The sequence below is a fragment of the Gobius niger genome (genome assembly GCF_951799975.1).
Source record: "Gobius niger genome assembly, chromosome: 20".
Lineage (NCBI taxonomy): Eukaryota > Metazoa > Chordata > Actinopteri > Gobiiformes > Gobiidae > Gobius > Gobius niger.
Genome location: NC_136871.1, coordinates 10,273,361 through 10,291,937, shown reverse-complemented (window position 1 = coordinate 10,291,937; position 18,577 = coordinate 10,273,361). Strand labels below are relative to the sequence as shown.

General features: G+C 42.4%; 1 protein-coding gene across 1 annotated transcript in view; it reads right to left on the bottom strand.

The window, feature by feature from the left end:
• Positions 1-633: 633 nt before the first annotated feature.
• phactr3b (phosphatase and actin regulator 3b) overlaps positions 634-18,577 on the bottom strand; it is a 70,312-nt gene continuing 52,368 nt past the window's right edge. The window contains exons 9-13 of the mRNA XM_079579288.1: positions 4,727-4,782; positions 2,801-2,862; positions 2,511-2,651; positions 1,498-1,574; positions 634-1,099 (exon numbers count right to left, since the gene is read on the bottom strand). Of these exons, the coding sequence (XP_079435414.1) occupies positions 1,084-1,099; positions 1,498-1,574; positions 2,511-2,651; positions 2,801-2,862; positions 4,727-4,782 (352 nt within the window). The 3' untranslated portion in view covers positions 634-1,083. The remainder of the gene's footprint in view (positions 1,100-1,497; positions 1,575-2,510; positions 2,652-2,800; positions 2,863-4,726; positions 4,783-18,577) is intronic.

Genomic DNA, 18,577 nt, shown 5'->3' with positions numbered 1-18,577 from the left:
TACGCTGCAGTTTTTCGACTCTCCATTTTTTTCACTCCATCCGAAACATATGGTCATCGGGTGAGGGATGCCGGAAGTGGGGATCGCCCTGAGGAGAGCGTCCCCCTTGTCCCACGCAGCTCCACAGGCGGCGCTTTCGTCACTCGTGCAGACAGCAGTGGTCCTGTCGTTTCGCCCGTCTGTTTGTTCGATGCTGCCAGGGCTGAAGCATGACTTACCTCACGACCCAGACCTCTGCCGGTGACAGAGAACAATTGATTGTGCCATTTAGAGCAGCTGAACGGCTTGTACTTTCTAAGCCGTTCTTACGGTCCCAGACAGCGAGTTATAGTTTAAATTTGAGGTGAAAGTGCAAGAGCTTAACACATTTAGTGCGGCGCCACACAATGAATAGATCGTCTCAACCTTGCTAAGAACCAGCACAAAGTATTTGACCTGAATTTAGTTAATTCAGTTAAGTAAATAAATCTAACTGACCTGTTGAAAGTGCACCAAGTGAGAACATTTGATCTGAGAGAGAAAAACAAAGTGGAGCAAAATGACCGATTGTGAGTTCTGACTGCATCCTCTGTGATCTTCCTTCAGTGTGAAAATGTTACCACTGGTACTTGATTGTAAGCATGACAGACACGGAGAGTTACAAATTGAAAACCTGTATTGTGCAGACAATAAATAGTGCTTACAAAGGGAGTCTGTCTGTTACACAACGGTTTCTGTTGGAGAACATGAACACTGTCGATATGAAACACAACTGGAGTCCTCATTGGGGGGATGTGACTGATACTGAAGCGGGAGTGTTGGTCACATGCATGTTTCCCCATTATGGCATCAAAAAGAATGTCTTTTAAAAGAGTTTACAAAAGAAGTCTCTATGGCAATCGATAGACCTGGATTCTTCGGCTCCTTGGACAGGGTGACGTGAGGGGGCTCTCTGCGGCGTCCATGCGGCTCACTGTGAATCTAGAGACATAGCCTCCAAGTGTCTGGACCCAAATATCAGGAGCCCACTCATGTGGGCACTGGAAGACTCCGCGCACGGTCTTCAATAACACCATTCAGCAACTCTTCACAGAAGAAACCTTGCTATGGCCGGTGGAACCTGCAACAAAACAGACCTCTGTGAGCAAACATCCACACAAGCCGCTCATTGATTAACTACTGCACTCCATTCTAAGGCAAAGCTATGGCCATTGTTAAATAATCCAGTCTGCAGAAGGCAAAACAGCCCAAACGCAAGCATGTTGAAGCTGCAGAGAAAGCAATGTCTCAATATGCAGTACAAATAAAACGTAAACAGAAGCTAAAAATAAGTGGAACTATATAACTGTGGTACAACGTAGTGCCTCTCAAGGGAACAGTGTGTAGCTAAACATAACATCACAGTTCAGTGGATAATATACTGCACTTATACTTATGAGACTGGGTCACAATGTCCGCCCGCCCGCCCACCGCGCCCCGGCTGATCACTGACCAGACAGAGATGGAGCTCAGACTGACCTTGTTAGGTGCTTGCTCGAAGAATGGACTTCCATCTCATTACTCTTGAACTCATTCAGCTCCTTCCGAATGGCAGCCTGCAGAAACAAAGCGACATGACGTGTAAGCACAGGTGAGTCCATTTAGGCCAGGACCAAGTCACTCAGGTGGCGGCTCTTACGACACAGGACGCATCTGTTTAGGGGCTGCTGCTTATGTAACGTTTGTGCTTTGGAGGAGTGGAAAATTACCTCCACTCTTCCCTTTTCCAATGCACAACACTGGCATACAGGAAAAACACAACAAGCCTTATTTTCCAGTGTCGACTCTTTCTGATCACACTGTTCACAGAGCTCACAATTGTGCTACATGTCAGGGGTTACTCAACGTCAAGATCAAGATTGAATCAGGACAAATTGGGTCTACATTTGATCTAAACCGGGTATTAACTATGTCTTACCAATAAAACACATCTGACAAGCCAAGTGTAATACTAAAGCAGAAACTTGTCTCTTATTTAAGTGGACATATCATCCTAATGGGGCTTAAAATACACTTAATTTGACTGTTGGTGCCTCAACATTGATCTTTTACGATATACAATTTGAAATGATTTCCAGTTTCAATTTACGGCGTGGTTTGCAGCTTCCACACAGCGTGATAAACAGATTTTTAGCTGGTATAATGTTGGATTTTGGGCTTCAAATGAAGGTTTGGGGTTTTAACGATGACACGAATAGTATCCAGGAAGCACAGAACGAAGAGATGACACCGTAGAAGAAGAAATAGTAGTAGTAGTGAAATACTACTCCAGTTCTGACGGGGGAACAGCATTATAACATGATTAAGATGCATGATATGTCCCCTTTAAAATGAATGAAGTCTAAAATAGCATTCCCAAATAACTTTAGTAGTGGGTGACTCTTTGTCCAAGGTCCCACAATTTGCTCTATGTGATTTAATCTTCAGCCAGTGGAGCTGACCTCTTGTCGCCGCAAACTACTCCCTGTGCATAATATCTGTGGAGTAAGCACCTTGTCAGCAGCCGACAGTCTGGTCCAGGGTTTATCTGCTCTTCTGTCGTAGTCCTGAGCTTTGGCCACTTCCACGTAATCACTGAATCGAATGAGGATCTTTCTGTCTCGCAGCTCGTCCACCGTCGGCCTCTGATTCAACTGCAGAAACAACAACAACAACAACGCGTCAGTCGGTTTGGACAAAGTGGTAAAAGCAGGCATTAAGGCTGTGTTGAGTCTGGCTCGTGGAGGGCGCCGACCCAAAATGATAGATTAAATTGCAAACGTTTATGGCCGCCGTGACCTACCTTTCTGTTGAGCCGCTGCTTGATTTCTCGCCGCTCCTCCTGCTCAATCTGGTCATTTCTCTCTGTTAAAACAAAGACAGGGAGGTGTTAAAAAAGGGGCGACCCAAATCCCCAAAAGTACAGCCTGGTGTCAATGCTGTGAAGATGCTGAGTTCACGGGCTGTTTGGACTTTTGTTCTCGGCTCAAGTTCAAAATAAAAAGGCTTGTGCGTGTGGCTTTAAATGACAAATACAGTGCCCAGAGCTCTACTATTTTGTGCTTCTAGTGTGTAAAGTTGGTGTCCGATTATGCTAAAACACAAAGAGCTCTCCACTACACATCCACTTCGTTTGATCAATCCATCTTTTAAGGGGAGACACTGCAGGCAAAACTCAATTTTTTCAGTTTTCAGGCCAAATTGGTCTCTGAACATATAAGCTTTCACCCGGAAACAGAAAATATGCCTAATCTTCACAATAACATGTTTAAATATTGCACTGATTCAATGTTCCCCCATAGACTTATATGGGAGAATGCAATTTCAAGGGCCTTTTTCTCAAAACACATTTTTCTGTCATTGTGGCGACGCTATGTCCACGTCAGTCGGACCTACAGACTTCAAATTTTCCAGCCTCGGACTGAACAATATTTGGAAGATTTTTTCAGAGGGATTTTTTTTATTATTTAATCCCTTAGCCCCATTTATTGAGGTTTGAATGTCAAAAAAATAAGGCGAAAATTACAATTTAACACATTTTTCCACTAAAAAACAGCTTATTTTAAAACTAAACAAGAAATCCAAAATCCCCTCTGAGAAAGTCTTGGTAACTCATTCATCAATAAAATGAAACCATAAATTTGAATGCAGCTCCATTATTCAGATTTCGTCGCCACACTTGTTCTTATATGAAAAGATGAAATGACAGAAAACTTGCAATGTATTTTTTCCTCACATTTATGCCAGTGATCTACAGCAAAAGTTTCAAATTGATATCTGTGAATATACATTTTTTTCCCTATTCCCCTGCAGTGTCTCCCCTTAAACATAAGCACTGATCTGACAGTGACCAGTGTGGGGCTGGCCTGGGTGCAGTTGTTGTTTGGGGTCAGCGTCCCCAGTCAGTATTGGGACTGGCAGCTGTTGGGAGCCCACAGGTGTGTGTGTGCCTCCTGTGCAGCTCTAAAGATCAGGCTGCCCACTCAGGACGCCTTTGCTTTGACACAACAGCAGGCTGCCTCTCACACGCCACATGCTCCGCTTCAGTCACACATGCGCCATCTATTTTCTGCTTCCCACTTGTAATTATAGGCTACATCTATTGTCAAGACTGGGGAAAACATTGACCTACACTGCAAACAGTAAATATCAAGCATTGTCTTAAATGACTTGAATTGAGGAAATGTATTGAGCGTTTTTTTTGCTGATTTAGACATTTTTCCTGATCGGACCAAGTTTGCTTTGCTTGTTTGAGGACATTTCAGACCAGTTCTAAAGGTAAATCTCGCTTGAAATAAGAAAGTAAAATTGCCAATGAGATGAGGCCAATTTTCTTACCCCATTGGCAAAGAAAATGACCTGAAATAAGGACGAAATGTATCGAAACGAGTCAGAAACATCTCAGAACAAGTGAAATAATCTAGGAAAAATGCCCAAGAACAACTTACCTATAGTCAAAACAACTAAAATTTGGATTATTATGCTCAAATGTTTATACTGATCTAGTTAATTACTTTTTGCAGTGTATATCTTTATTTCAAACATTACATTTTGACTGATTGTGATTGAATGTGGCAAATTGAATTATACAGCCAAGGTTTCATTCAAAAAACAAAACAACAACCCTTTCATTTGTTTGTTGTAACTCACTAACACATCTGACACACTGAGCAGATAACCGTGCACAGATCACTCCAGTCGCTGCGTCTGAACTCGCGTCTGAACTCACGTTTGAGGATGTTTCTGCTCTCCAGCTCCTCCACGCCCGGTCGCTGGCTCAGTCTCCTGCGGAAGAACACCAGAATCACGTTTTGCACCATGGCTCCCCTTTCTCGAAACTGGACCTCGTCGCAGTCAAGTGTCTTTAGCGCAAGTTCAGCGGCTACACGCGCCACATGAGCCGGTGAGCGCCGCGCACAGAGCCGCACATCCGCAGCGCGTCCCCCCCCCGTGCCTTCCCGCAGCAGCGACACCCGACGCTCCACATCGGGGAAAAAAAGTACTTTGTAAACGCGTATTTCCAGTAAAGCAGGAATAGGGTTTTCCGGGTAAAAGTGTGCTACGTCCGCTAAAGAGTCCAAAGATGAAGGAAAGTATTGTTTTCGCCGCCTCTGATGAGAAGTGAGTGCGCTCTGTGGCGCTGCCCGCTTTTAGCACCGGCACCGGGGGCGGGGTCTGGAGGAGATTCCCTGCTCTCACTCTCTGCTGCTGTAGGGACTGGAGGGGGCGCTATGGGCGCTCCCACACTCTGATTTGTCCACTACTGTTTTTACAGAGGGCCAGGTTCATTAAGGCTTATTATTAGGCTGCAGTCAGTGAATACAGAGGATGAAACGTGAGAGGGAATAGACAAAATGGTTTGATCAAAGTGTGAGAGAATAATGGAAACAACAATGAGCACAAACAATGAAAAAGATCCCGTCGTTTACCATGAGAAGCCCCGATTTTGACATTATGCAGCCTTAAAGGAATAGGCCACCGTTTTTACATACTGAGATATGTTCTTACCTTAGCTTTGACGAGTTCTTTAGGAGTAGTTCGGCGTCCGCACAGTAATCTTCACATTACTGCGCAGTAATATCTTCACTTTACTGCGCGGATGCCAAACTACTCCTGGTATTATTACGCCTTACAATATAGTCCCCCCTTTTATCCGCTTAGAAAATCCACATTGTTTAATTTTGTGTAATTATACTTTGTAGTGTAACACTTCACGTAACCATATTTATGACGAGATACCGTCTGTATATATTGGGGCAACCTCTTGGTCAGCATTGCCATGTTGGAGGATTGTATTTATTTCCCTTTTAAGCTACACTGCCTGACCAAAAATAAATAGTTTCTCAAAAAAGGCCACACACTTTTTTTTTAGCTTTGATTACAGCTGTGAAATTGTTTGAGTAAACTTCAACAATGTCAAAGGATCCAGTGCTGCATTCAGTTTTTCCACAGAGATCTTGTATTGATGATGGGAGAGTGTTCTTCTCCAGAATATACCATAGATTCTCAATGGGGTTAAAGGAATAGGCCACCGTTTTTACATACTGAGACATATTGTTACCTTAGCCTAGATTAGTTCTTTAGTATCTGTCTGGTCTTCACACATTAAAATTAAACAATGTGGGGGGGAACTATATTGTAAGACGTAATAATACCAGGAGTAGTTCAAAATTTGCGCAGTAATATCTTCACTTTACTGCGCGGATGCCAAACTACTCCTGGTATTATTACGCCTTACAAAAACTTACTTACTTACTTAGAAAATCCACATTGTTTAATTTTGTGTAATTATACTTTGTAGTGTAACACTTCACGTAACCATATTTAAATAGGGAAAACGTGGAAGAGCTTGGTAGCTTCTATCTTGACCTGTTTTGGAGCTATAGAGGAGAGGAGGAGAGGCTAAATGCTAACGCCGTCTGCGCTGTGTTTACGTGACTGAAGGCACAGGTGAAGATCAGACAGGTCCTAAAGAACTCGTCAAAGCTAAGGTAAGAACATATCTCAGTATGTAAAAACGGTTTCTTTAACCTCGTACCCCTGTCTTAACCGAGCGCATTTTCTTCAGTTCGGCTTTACCCAAATCTAAAAACTTCTTGACTGGAGAGCAATAGTGTAATGCCTAATTTGAAAGCAAAGACTTACAAAAGTGATCATAACTTTTTTGTCACCGCGTTTATGTAACTTTTTCTTAAACGTTTTCGTCCCTTTCTTGTCACTTATTTGTCGTGTTTTTGTCGCTATTTTGATGCTTTTCTTAAAGGAACTGGCCACTGTTTTTCCATACTGAGATATGTCCTTACCTGAGCTTAGATGATTAGTTGATGCGTACCTGTCTGTTTTTTGTGCATGCCCTCAGTCACACACAAAGACCAAAGATGTTGTTAGCATTCGGCCTCTCCCAGTGTATTCTTATAGCTCCAAATGGGGGTGAAGATAGAAGCGACCACGCTCTTCCACGGGCATAAAGACCAGACAGGTACGTATCAACTCGTCTAAGCTCAGGTAAGGACATATCTCAGTATGGAAAAACGGTGGCCAATTCCTTTAAGCTTTTCGATTTGGATAAAGCCAAACTGGGGAAAATGCGCACAGGGGCGGATCTGATATCACCGAGTAATGAAGAGTCCAGGGCCAGTGTAAAGCTGTTGGCCCGGGACAAATGTTATGGTTTGGGTTAGGCTGATTGGCTGGCTGTAACATTGGTCCTGGGCTCTTAATTACTTGGTGATATCAGATCAACCCTCAGGCTTGGAGAAGGAGGTTAATACACATGGCCAAAACATTATCATAGTGTTAAAGTTTTGAGGTAATCACACTTTTTCAGGTAGTGCAATAGTAATTCTTCTTAGAAAGGTTGATTCATTGCCTGTTTTTAAGTCGGCTCTTAACCTCTTAACCCCCACCTGAACCAAGCACATTTTCTCCCGTTTGGCTTTACCCAAATCATAAAAAAAACTCTTTAAAATAGCGACGAAAACGAGAATGAAAACACAAACAAAAACGCGACTGAAACAGGGCAAAAGAGCGACAAAAACATGCCGGAAAAGCAACAATAATGCAACAAAAACGGGGATGAAAACGCAAACATAAAACATGACAGAAACATGGCAAGTATGTGACAGAAATGTGGCAAAAACACGACAAAACGGCAACAAAAAAATAAAAAAAAGAGACGAAAACACAACAACAATGTGATAAAAACATGGCGACAACACAACAAAAATGTTATGCTCACTTTTGTAGGCCTTAGCTACAAGTTATAAGTGCATATGTACACATTCTCACACTTTCATGATCATTTTTTCTTTCCTTCCATAACACGTGAGGCAATTTGCATTTTCAGTAACAAATAATAAAAAAAAATCTTCAATTCTTCATAGATGTTACTTAAGTTTATTGATTTTGTGTTTGTTATGTGTGTGTCATGTGGTTTTTAACTTCAATCAGGAGTAAAGCAGCATTTTGAATCTATACCCTTACATTTGAGCTTGTTTGAGTCTAATTGATATGTGACTTTGTAATGATTTTGTCTTTTCCTTTGTCCTGCTTTGTCCTGCACCACTTTGTTCAACAGTGTTAGTTGCAATATACAGTAAATACAGTTGGATTGGATTAGAGCAATATGGCACCTTCTACTTCTTCTAGAGTAAAATCATTTCAAAGTAAAGTCAGTCTCACTTGAGTAAATATTCTAGCTGCTCTACCCACCTCTCTGCTCTGGATTAGGAAATCTTCCAGAGAGATATGAGGCTGAACCAAATGCGGGGAAAGGGCTAAGGTTACCGCACATCCCAGCAACAAATGGTGCTTGCCCTTTCAGATGGTAAAGAATCAATCAACTCAATCTGTTCAGGAGAAATCAAGCACCAAAGCACCAGCTCATAAAACTCTCTAAACCACTGTATACGCTACCCATCTATTGATTTCTGTGGTCTACTTGTCCAAAAAGTGCCCTTATTGTTTTCACGTGTCAGCTTTTTGAGCAGTGACATTGTTGGGATGCCACATTTCCAAGATGCACCCGAACCCCACCCCCAGCAGAAACCCAACTGCTGCGGCACAGTTGTCCACATTCACAAGGCTGCAGTGCATGCAACTATCTTAACAATTTGTAGTTATTAGGACAAATAAACTGCATGGTTTTATCCTCATGTGCCCGGACCACAGCTGATAAGTTAACATAGGATAATCTCTTAATGAGGTGATGCTGGTTGATCAAACACGTGTCCCTTTTATTTTTTAACCGGAGCAAAGGGTTTCTCTTCACCTTTTTCCCCACAATGATAAAAAGCTAAAGTAATCACTGCAGTGTCAACGCAACTGCTATCACAACCCGTTATCAGACATTGTTTCAGAGTTCAAGAAACGCAACCTTTCTCTATCTGAGCGTCCAATGAGGCTGATCACCTCAAAACAAGAACTTTGCATTAGACAGACTTCACCTGTTGCACTGTTGGGCTCTTAGAAACATTGAAAAGCCAAGTAAATGTAAGGCAAATGTTGCAATTTTTAAAGCAGTAGTAACTCAAAAGTAACTCATGCCCCTAGAGGCCAGAAGCCCCACTGCAGGTGTCATAGCATGTTACGTTTTTTACTCATTAATTGTCCGTGAGAGTAAATACTACGCTGAGAGAAAAGACAAAGGGAGAGAGGGATATTGTACATCCAATTACACAATGGAGATACTTTTTTTCACTCAAACTTGGCTGTAAATACTGCTAATGTGGTGCTAGCCCGCAGTTAGCTTTACCCGTTAGCCTGTTAGCTTCTTCTTCGTGACTCCATTAGTGTGTATTGGGGCCTCTGGGTCGCATGCAGCTAAGTTGCAATTGTGGTTTTCTGGCCAGAGACACCAGGGGGAGATGAAAGACCCCCCCAATCATCCCATACACACTTGTATTACCCCCAGAGGGACTATGGGAAGGATTTATTAAGGTTTAAAAAAATACAATTACCGGTACTTATAAATTGTTGAAACTTGAAGCCATGGCATGTAGTATTTTGTTAAACCTTTGCATTTGTACTGTTTGTAATTGATGTGTTTGAAACAGTTTGGCAAATGATATATTGAGTCAAGGGACAAACCTGTATTAATAAAGGATAAAAAGTGCTGATATGATTCCTGCTCTTTTCAACAAAAAGCTAGTGTTAGTGACACTCGTTCTGATCGCAGGCCTGTGCTTCCTGCAGATTCAGGCAGCTCAGAACACGTGCCCGCTGAACGCACGGACGCTAAACAAACACCGGGTCGTGGCGTAGGCGGAGACGCTCGCACTCCAGTAATCATCTGGACAAAAGCGCAAAGCCACTGGAGCCAAACCGAACAGATTGATGGCCGTGATTCAGACGCAGCAGACGAATCAAAGGAGATCTCCGTGCTGCTCACCAGCCCAGGGCGCCGTGTCCTGACCCCGCGGGAGGCACGCGCCGCTTTGACTGGGAACGCCGAGTCTCCTCCTGAACAGGACGAGCCCCTCCGTCTCATTCACCAGAATTACCCAGAGGGACAGACGCTTTTTACAGCAGTGGATAGTACCATTAGGGCAAGCTGACACTATCTTTAAACTTCCATAGTTACTTGAGTGACTGTTCTTCGGCTTCGCTTCAACAAGTCTTGACATGTGAGCCAATAGAAAGAAAACTACAAAAAGTGAAACGAGGCAATGTCATCATCAAAACCTTCACATATTATCTTGCATGCTAAATGGCTGTTGCTGAATACGTGCCTGCTGTTTTCTTAACACGCTTTGCAGCCAGCTCTGCATTTATTAGTCATTTCAAATAATGTCTATGTAAGGATATGACTGTGACTCAGAGACACAGGGCCAGGGCTTAATGAGGACAAAACAACCCGAGATCAGTGGTTCCAAAAGTGCGGGGTCCCGGGACGATTTTAATTCACTGATACCATATTTTATCCATCCATCCATTTGCTCCCGCTTTATCTGGGGTCAGCAGTCTGAGCAGAGATGCCAGACTTCCCTATCCATCCCCACGTCCTCCAGCTGTTCTGGAGGGACCTCATCTCTGCTGTTTGCCGATGATGCTGTTCTGTTGGTCTTCATCAAATCTGGACCTCCAGCTGCACTGGGGCGGTTTGCAGCTCGTGTCAAGCGACTGTGATGAAAATCGGCACCTCCAAATCCGAGGCCATGGTTCTCCACAGGAAAAAAGATGGCTTCCCCTCTCCAGATCCTTGCCTCAAGTGGAGGAGTTCAAGTACCTCGGGCCGTGTTCATGAGTGAGGGACGGATCTACGTTCCCACCCTCACATATGGTCATGAGATCTGGGTAATGACCGAAAGGACAAGATGACAGAGACAAACAGTCAAAATGAGTTTCCTTCACAGGGTGGCTGGGTGCACCCTTCGAGATCGGGTGAGGAGCTCAGTTACCCGGGAGTAGCTCGGAGTAGAGTCGCTGCTTCTTCCCGTCAAGAGGAGCCAGTTGAGGTGGCTCGGGCATCTGTTTCGGATGCCTCCTGGTCGCCTCCCTCGAGAGGTGTTCCAGTCATGTCCTGTTGAGAGAAGGCCTCGCAGAAGACCTAGGACACGCTGCAGGGACTATGTCTCTGAGCTGGCCTCGTGTCGCCTCGGGGTCCTCCCAGACACCACATTTCATAGCATTCTTAACTAAAAGCAGAATATATGTGTGAATAAAAGTCAAACTGCAAAATAAACGAAAGGAATACATTTTGTTAAGTCAGACTTGTATAGTTTTGCTGCTTGATGCCCGAATTGCTTGCGTGTTAGTTTTGGGGGTCGTGGCCTAAAAACCACCAGATAGTGAACACCCATATAAAACGCTTGAGTACCACCAAAAGAAGCTCGGTCCAGACTCCACACCACAAGTTGAGAAACACTGCACTGTGTAAAGACGCTGCTTAAATTTGCTAAACGGAGCAGATAAAGCATGAACAGCCGAAGTTTAACATGTGAAAAATGCAACCCGAAAGACACAACATTGTAAACTGAATCTCAAATTCAGATAAGAGTAGTTTGTGTGTTTTTTCTACATCCTTACACACAGCGCGGGACTTCAGTCACAAGCTCCTCCTGTGCGGAGTAGCTTCAACAGTGCTCACCCACGGTTTGGTAGGAGTCAAGAATCCCTCATTTGCTGGATAGAGAGTTCACCAGCATGTCAAAGCAATGAGTCGACAGTAGGAGCAAGGCCTGATGGGAATGTCAGCCTGTACAGGGAGGGGAGGAGAGCGGGATGAGTCAGGCGGCCCGGGCCCACCGAGGTGTGTCCTAATGCCAGGCTCCTTCCGTGGCATGGCCCCGGGACAGCCGTGCCACGCTTCAACTGGGACCAATGGGAGGAGGAGCGGCAGGAGGAGCGATGCAAGGCCTGATTACAGGAAGCCTATAGTGAGGAGCTGTGTTTATGTAACGCAGTGGTGTTGACCTGAATGTGCGCCTCAGACACGGGTCATGTTTGTTTCTGCACTTTGTGAATAGCATAATATCACTGCATTTTAAGGCCAGAAATATGATGATCTAATTATGTCTTCAGACAGAAGGAAACAACATTGCGTAATTTCCAGTCTGACATGTTAAAGGCAAAAAACAAAAAGGATTCACTTGGAGAAACAAAAAGGGCTGCACAACGTATCGCCATCACAAGGTTTAGGCGATTTCGCAAGACGCCAAGATGTAACAAGATCCTCCTCCATTTGATGTTCTTTGTAAACGCAGCCTTAAGCAAAAACGACTACAGATGTCCATGAGAGTAAATACTACGCCAACATAAAAGACAAATGGAGAGAGGGATGCCACAACTCAATTACACAATACAGATATTTTTTTTCACTCAAACTTGGCTGTAAATACTGCTAAAGTGGCGCTCGCCCGCAGTTAGCTTTACCCGTTAGCCTGTTAGCTTCTTCTTTGTGATTCCATTAGTGTGTATTGGTGGCTCCGACCCAGAGGCACCAAAGTTGCAAGGGTGATTTTCTGGCTAGAGACACCAGGGGGAGATGAAAGACCCCCCCAATCATCCCATTAACACTTGAATTACCCCCAGAGGGGCTACAAAAAGGATGTATTAAAGTAAACAAGTTACTTAGTACTGCTATAACAGCCGAGCCAGTGTGATGCCTAATTTGAAACTATGTGTAAGATCTGTAAGAGTGAAACACAATTTACATCACATTTGCCGTTCCTAATCCTAATCAAAACCCTAACCCCTAACCCTGAACCTAGGGGAGCTCAGTTTTAGTCATAATCATTAAAACAGGTCATAAGTCATAATTATCCCAATCTAATTTAAGTTTTTGCCTTGTTTTGGTCCTGATTTCGTATCAATTCAATCTAATACTGTGTTTAAACTGAAATACTTGTTCAATATCATTATAGTAATACATAGTAAAACATCAGCACTTTATAACCAATAGAAATAAGTCCTTCCTTGTCGTTCTGCTTGTTTATCATATCCACTCTCCTGTAGTTTTGGATATTTCTTGTAGTATTATAATACCTCATCTGATTTGAGACAGTTCTTTGTAAATGAACTCTTTAATCTTTGCCGAAATGGTCTAATGTTCCAGTTTTGTTAAAAGATACACACACACACACACAAGTATTATCCCAGAGGAGAAGAGGCCACTTTCTTACATGAGTGGATCTACAAAAAACATAAACATGAAGCAAAGAAAGTGGGTCATAACTGTGCACGGGTCAAAGGCTAAGCATAAAACGCTCCGCTCTGCAGGAAGCCAAGAGTCAGCGCGTCGCCACAATGGCCTGGATTAATATGGGCTAAAGCAAACGAGCTGACACTGTGATCTTAGCCACTTAGCTCTCTTATTACAATCTCATTTCACTTGTTCTGTCAGAGCGCCTGTGCTGCCCTGACTGACATAACAGTGCATTGATTAGCAGAGACAATGGACAGCCATTAGCTAACACAGTGGACGTAATCTATTTAGCAAATCAATATCTGGTCTCTTTGCATAATGAGCACGGAGCCAACTGGAAAGCACGGTCAATGCGGGGCAACAGGATAACTGAATGGCAGCCACCCCAGATCCAAACGCCGACTTTTATTGGGCCAGGCAGAGTGTCAGACCCAAAAACCCAACATAAAAACACTGATTTATAATGGCAGGTAAATACATTGTGTGATGTTATTATAACATGTTCAGAAAAAGGTCCAACAGATATGAAATTCTGAGAGCCAATGCTGATATTGGAGGGGGGATTGGAAATGCAGATTAATTCAGATGGTTGTATGATAATGTCTTTTTACGTTTTCTTATGATTTTACTGAAATATCACAGATCCCTGATAAAAGCAATAACGTCCAACACTAAATTTATGCTTCAACAAATTCGCAAACCTTTGGCCTATATTCCTACTCTATATAAAGATATATTGGTCAGGCTGTGGCTCAGATTTCTTTATCTTTTGTTAAGTCCAAACCAAAAGGTCAACTGTGTTTACCTTACAATGGCGACCTATATTGTATTTATTGACTTGTTTGTCACCGTTTTGACCAGTGGGGTCAATGTAGTTGCACAATCACAGTCCAGCTGCCCCCGTTTTCACAAGCAATTGTCACAATATGATTTTGCATGTTTTCTTTCTATTTTGTTTTTTTAAATACCAGATGTCCTTTCTGTTGTACCCGGTCAAAGCGGCGTTGGTGGAGAGGAGACATAAAGACAAATCTATTATTAAACATCAGATGATTGTGCCATGGAAATCCAATGGAACAGACATCCTGCTCTGGCGGCCATGTTGTGATCATGAACTCTTATTATGTCGTTTTTCTTTTAAGTCTCTGTATTAAATGGGCTTTTATCAAGATAAACGTTATTGTCCCAGTGCTGGAAAATCTGTCTTGGCCTATTGAATGCACGTAAGATAACAATTCAAGAACACATACAACAGACAAGGTAGTAGCAACATTGGGTAAAAGTACAATATATACACCAGCTTATTGTCCATTGCCCATACATACAGTATACCTACAAGTTCAACAAGCTGAGTAATGTAACGTCCGTGTTCAATTCTCCTCATTAAAGCAGAACTAAGTAACTGCAGGTGTCGTAGCATGTTGCAGTTTTTTACTCAATAATTGTCTGTGAGAGTAAATACTACGTTGACAGAAAACACAAAGGGAGAGAGGGATATTGTTCATCCAATTACACAATGGAGATATTCTTTTTCACTCACACTTGGCTTTAAATTATGTTTAAGTTGCGCTAGCTCGCAGTTAGCTTTGCCCGTTGGCCCGTTAGCTTCTTCTTCGTGATTCCATTAGCGTGTATAGGAAAGTTGCAATTGTGGTTTTCTGGCCAGAGACACCAGGGGGAGATGAGAGACCCCCCAATCATCCCATTAACACTTGTATTACCCCCAGAGGGACTATGGAAATGATTTATTAAGGTAAACAAGTTGCTTGATTTCTCGGTGTCACTAGAACTGCAACACAACCACTTTTATTACATTAAATTGATGTTGATCTTTCACATTGTTGCCTATGTGGATGTCGGAAAGAAATAGAAAACCACATTTCTAACAGGGTTCTGTGTTTAACCTCTAAACCCCCACCTTAACCAAGTGCATTTTCTCCAGTTCGACATTACCCAAATCTAAAAACCTCTCGACCGGAGAGCCTATGGCCAGTGCAACGCCTCATTTGAAAGCTTCAAAACTGATGAAAATTGATCTTTTTCCTTGCGTTGTTGCTTTGTTGTCATCACTTTTTTTACGTTCTTTTTCAGCAGATTTTTGCCACTTTTTCATTGCTTTTTTTGCTCTTATGTGGCTCATCTGTTGCATTTTTGTCAAATTTTTGTCTCTTTTCAACACATTTTTTGTCTCTTTTTCATCATATTTTTGACTCTTTTTCAAAACATTTATCACTTCATCATATTTTTGTCTCTTTTTCAACACATTTTTGTTTTTTCATCATATTTTTGTCTCTTTTTCAACACATTTTTGTTTTTTCATCATATTTTTGTCTCTTTTTCAACACATTTTTGTTTTTTCATCATATTTTTGTCTCTTTTTCAACACATTTTTGTTTTTCATCATATTTTTGTCTCTTTTTCAACACATTTTTATCTCATTATCATCATATTTTTGTCTCTTTTTCAACACATTATTGTCTCTTTTTTGTCTCTTTTTCATCATATTTTTGTCTCTTTTTCAAAACATTTTTGTCTCTTTTTTTGTCTCTTTTTCATCATATTTTTGTCTCTTTTTTTGTCTCTTTTTCATCATACTTTTGTCTTTTTTGTCTATTTTTGTTGAGTTGTTTTCATCCTCATTTTCTTCTTGATTTGTCACTATTTTAATGCTTTTTTTCAAGAGGCTTTTAGATTTGAGTTATGCCGATCACACAAACCACTTTGACCCAAACATTGAAAACTAGTTCGATCTAAAACTACAGGCAGAGCCATGTCGTCATCTTTGGTGCTAAATCCTCCGCGACTGAACAGAGAAACATCATAACTGACTGAGTGGAGGTTTGGGGGCGGAGCCAGTGCAGTAGTTTTGAAATAAATGCTCTAACGCTGTTGCGAGACCGCCTGTATAGACTGTGGGCTGGGGAGGCGGGAACAGCAGCCGAGTGGGGGCAGAGAAGCCTGGAGACTTCTGACATTTCAATTAGAAGGTGCTTACAGCGAGCTCCCGTCAGAAGCGGCTCTTTGTGTGGCGTTAATTACTGTATGTGGGACAGGGAGGGTCTGCGCGGTGACAACATGTAATTTGAGGATTTGTCTTTTTTTGGCCTTTCATGCACAGCCCGTGTCATCTGGTGCTTACGTACGTCCAAATGGGCCACGATGATTGCCAGCTCTAGCCGTGTAATTGGACCGCGGCCCGGTTGTGATGCTGCTGGTGTCTATAAAAAGGAACAAATAAAGCCGTACTTAGCGAAACGTGTCCGTGTGAGGCAAAAGACCACCAGGGTTTTTTGCAGGAAGCGTGAGTGTTTGATGATGAGGCCGAGGTGTCACGGTTTTCATCCAGTAGAGCAGTGCGTTCTCAAACTGTGAGGCAGGTACATTTATTTTCATTGAGACTAGGGCTTATTTGGATTGATAATAACGACAAAAACAAAAAATAAATAAACAGATCCTTTTGGAATATTCCATTAAAGGGATATTTCAGGATTTTTGACATAGGGCCTCATTTCCTAGTTATCCAGAATGTTGCTGATTTCTTTTGTAATTCATACAGTTCTTATATTTGAAGAGTTACGTGGTGCTAGGCTAGTGCAAGGCTAGAGCATTTCTACGGTATCAGCGAGCCTGCATTAAAAACAGTCTGACCCCACAGTGCACCTGAGGCAAATCACTTATAACACCGGACTAACCATATAATTCTTTTTGAATTGAAGATATTTTACCTCTCAAAATAGACTAATCTAATCGAAATCGAAATATCAACTTCAATCATTAAAAGTGAAAGCATTCCTTATTGCCTTGAGCTGAGGTTTATTTATAAAAAAAAGGCTTTCTCATCTATGTCCATGAATCCTAATAAGAGCTATATTCATTTGACCCCTTCAATAGTTTGCTCAACCGTTTGGTAGAGCAAACTTTATTGAATCATGTGTTGTTTCTAATTCTGCCGATCCCTACCATTTTCTACCAAGTGTATAATATAAGGGTTGGACTAGTTTGGACTGGTTTATGCTGGTTTGGACTGGTATAGACCTGGTTTGGACTGGTTAAGACTGGTTTAGATCAAGTTTGGACTGGTTTATGCTTCTTTTGACAAATTTTAGACTGGCTTAGACCAGGTATAGACTGGTTTAGACCAGTTTTAGATTGATTTAGATCAGGTTTGGACCCGATACTTATTTTTTTTAATGGTTGTTAATATTAAAGGGTTAATATGAAAAAAATGTAATCAAAAGCTGAGACGGATCAATAAGAGGAAACATTTTGTGGCCGTTGTGTTCGCTATAATCGCTCAGCCCCGGCATATTTCTACCTCTATTGGGAACTAAAACCGTTTTACTGGCACTCAAGCCAAGGCGGCTTACGCTTTACCAACTGGCGCCCATCATGTGGGAGACAGTTTATTGTATCTCCAACCTTTAATTAAGAGCCTTCCAGTTTCTCTGCTTCAGGTTTGTGCAGAGAAAAGTCTTGGTTCACTTGTAGTTTAGACTTCAGTTTAATCCAAAATCTACCCTAGTTTCCCTTCAATCATTTCTGCTTTAGTTGAGACTCTCAGTTGTGTCCCCACTTAGTTACGAATGACCAGCATTACCACTGAATCGACCGTGATAAAACCGAAGACAGACGTTCAGCTCTCCCCCAAGTTCTCTCGTTATCCCCAAATGAAGCTGGTTACTCGGGGAAAATGCACACCTATTCAAAATGTTCTCAGCACAAAAACAAACGTGCCCCGGAGCATGAGATGAGCTGCATTAAAATGAGCCCACTGGGATTTCTGTTTGAGTCCCCCAGTCCCCTTGCAGTCAGCAGCTGTGTGGCCAATCGAATACAGCGTTATATATAGCAATCCTGGACAGCAGCGGTGTCTCTCCTCTCCTCGAGTCGTAGTGTCAGCACAAAACGCTCCATGTGTCACAAATATCCAATTATTGGTTCCCGGTTTCCCCCATTCACTGCAGGACTCGCTATAGCGCTTTAGCCGCAAGGAGTCACGAGCTGCTGCACTTAGATTTTGTCATGATCCTCCTGATTTAGTGCCATTTTAGGCCGGAAATGATCGAGAACAAATGCAAGTGTGTGAACATCTAGGTCCAGAGAGTTTGATCTGGTCAGTTAGGGTTGCATCATTTGGGATGAATATCTAATTGTCCCTTTTCTGACGTGCGTTTTAATCACAATTCATGTTTTAGAACCAAGATTCAGTTCGATTCTTGTAATATGAACTGCTAAAGTAATACAAGCAGCGCAGGATAGTCTGATGTTTTTCCAATTAAAGGGATAGGCCACCGTTTTTACATACTGAGATATGTTCTTACCTTAGCTTTGACGAGTTCTTTAGGACCTGTCTGGTCTTCCCCCGTGCCTTCAATCACGTAAACACAGCGCAGACGGCGTTAGCATTCAGCCTCTCCCCCTCTCCTCTATAGCTCC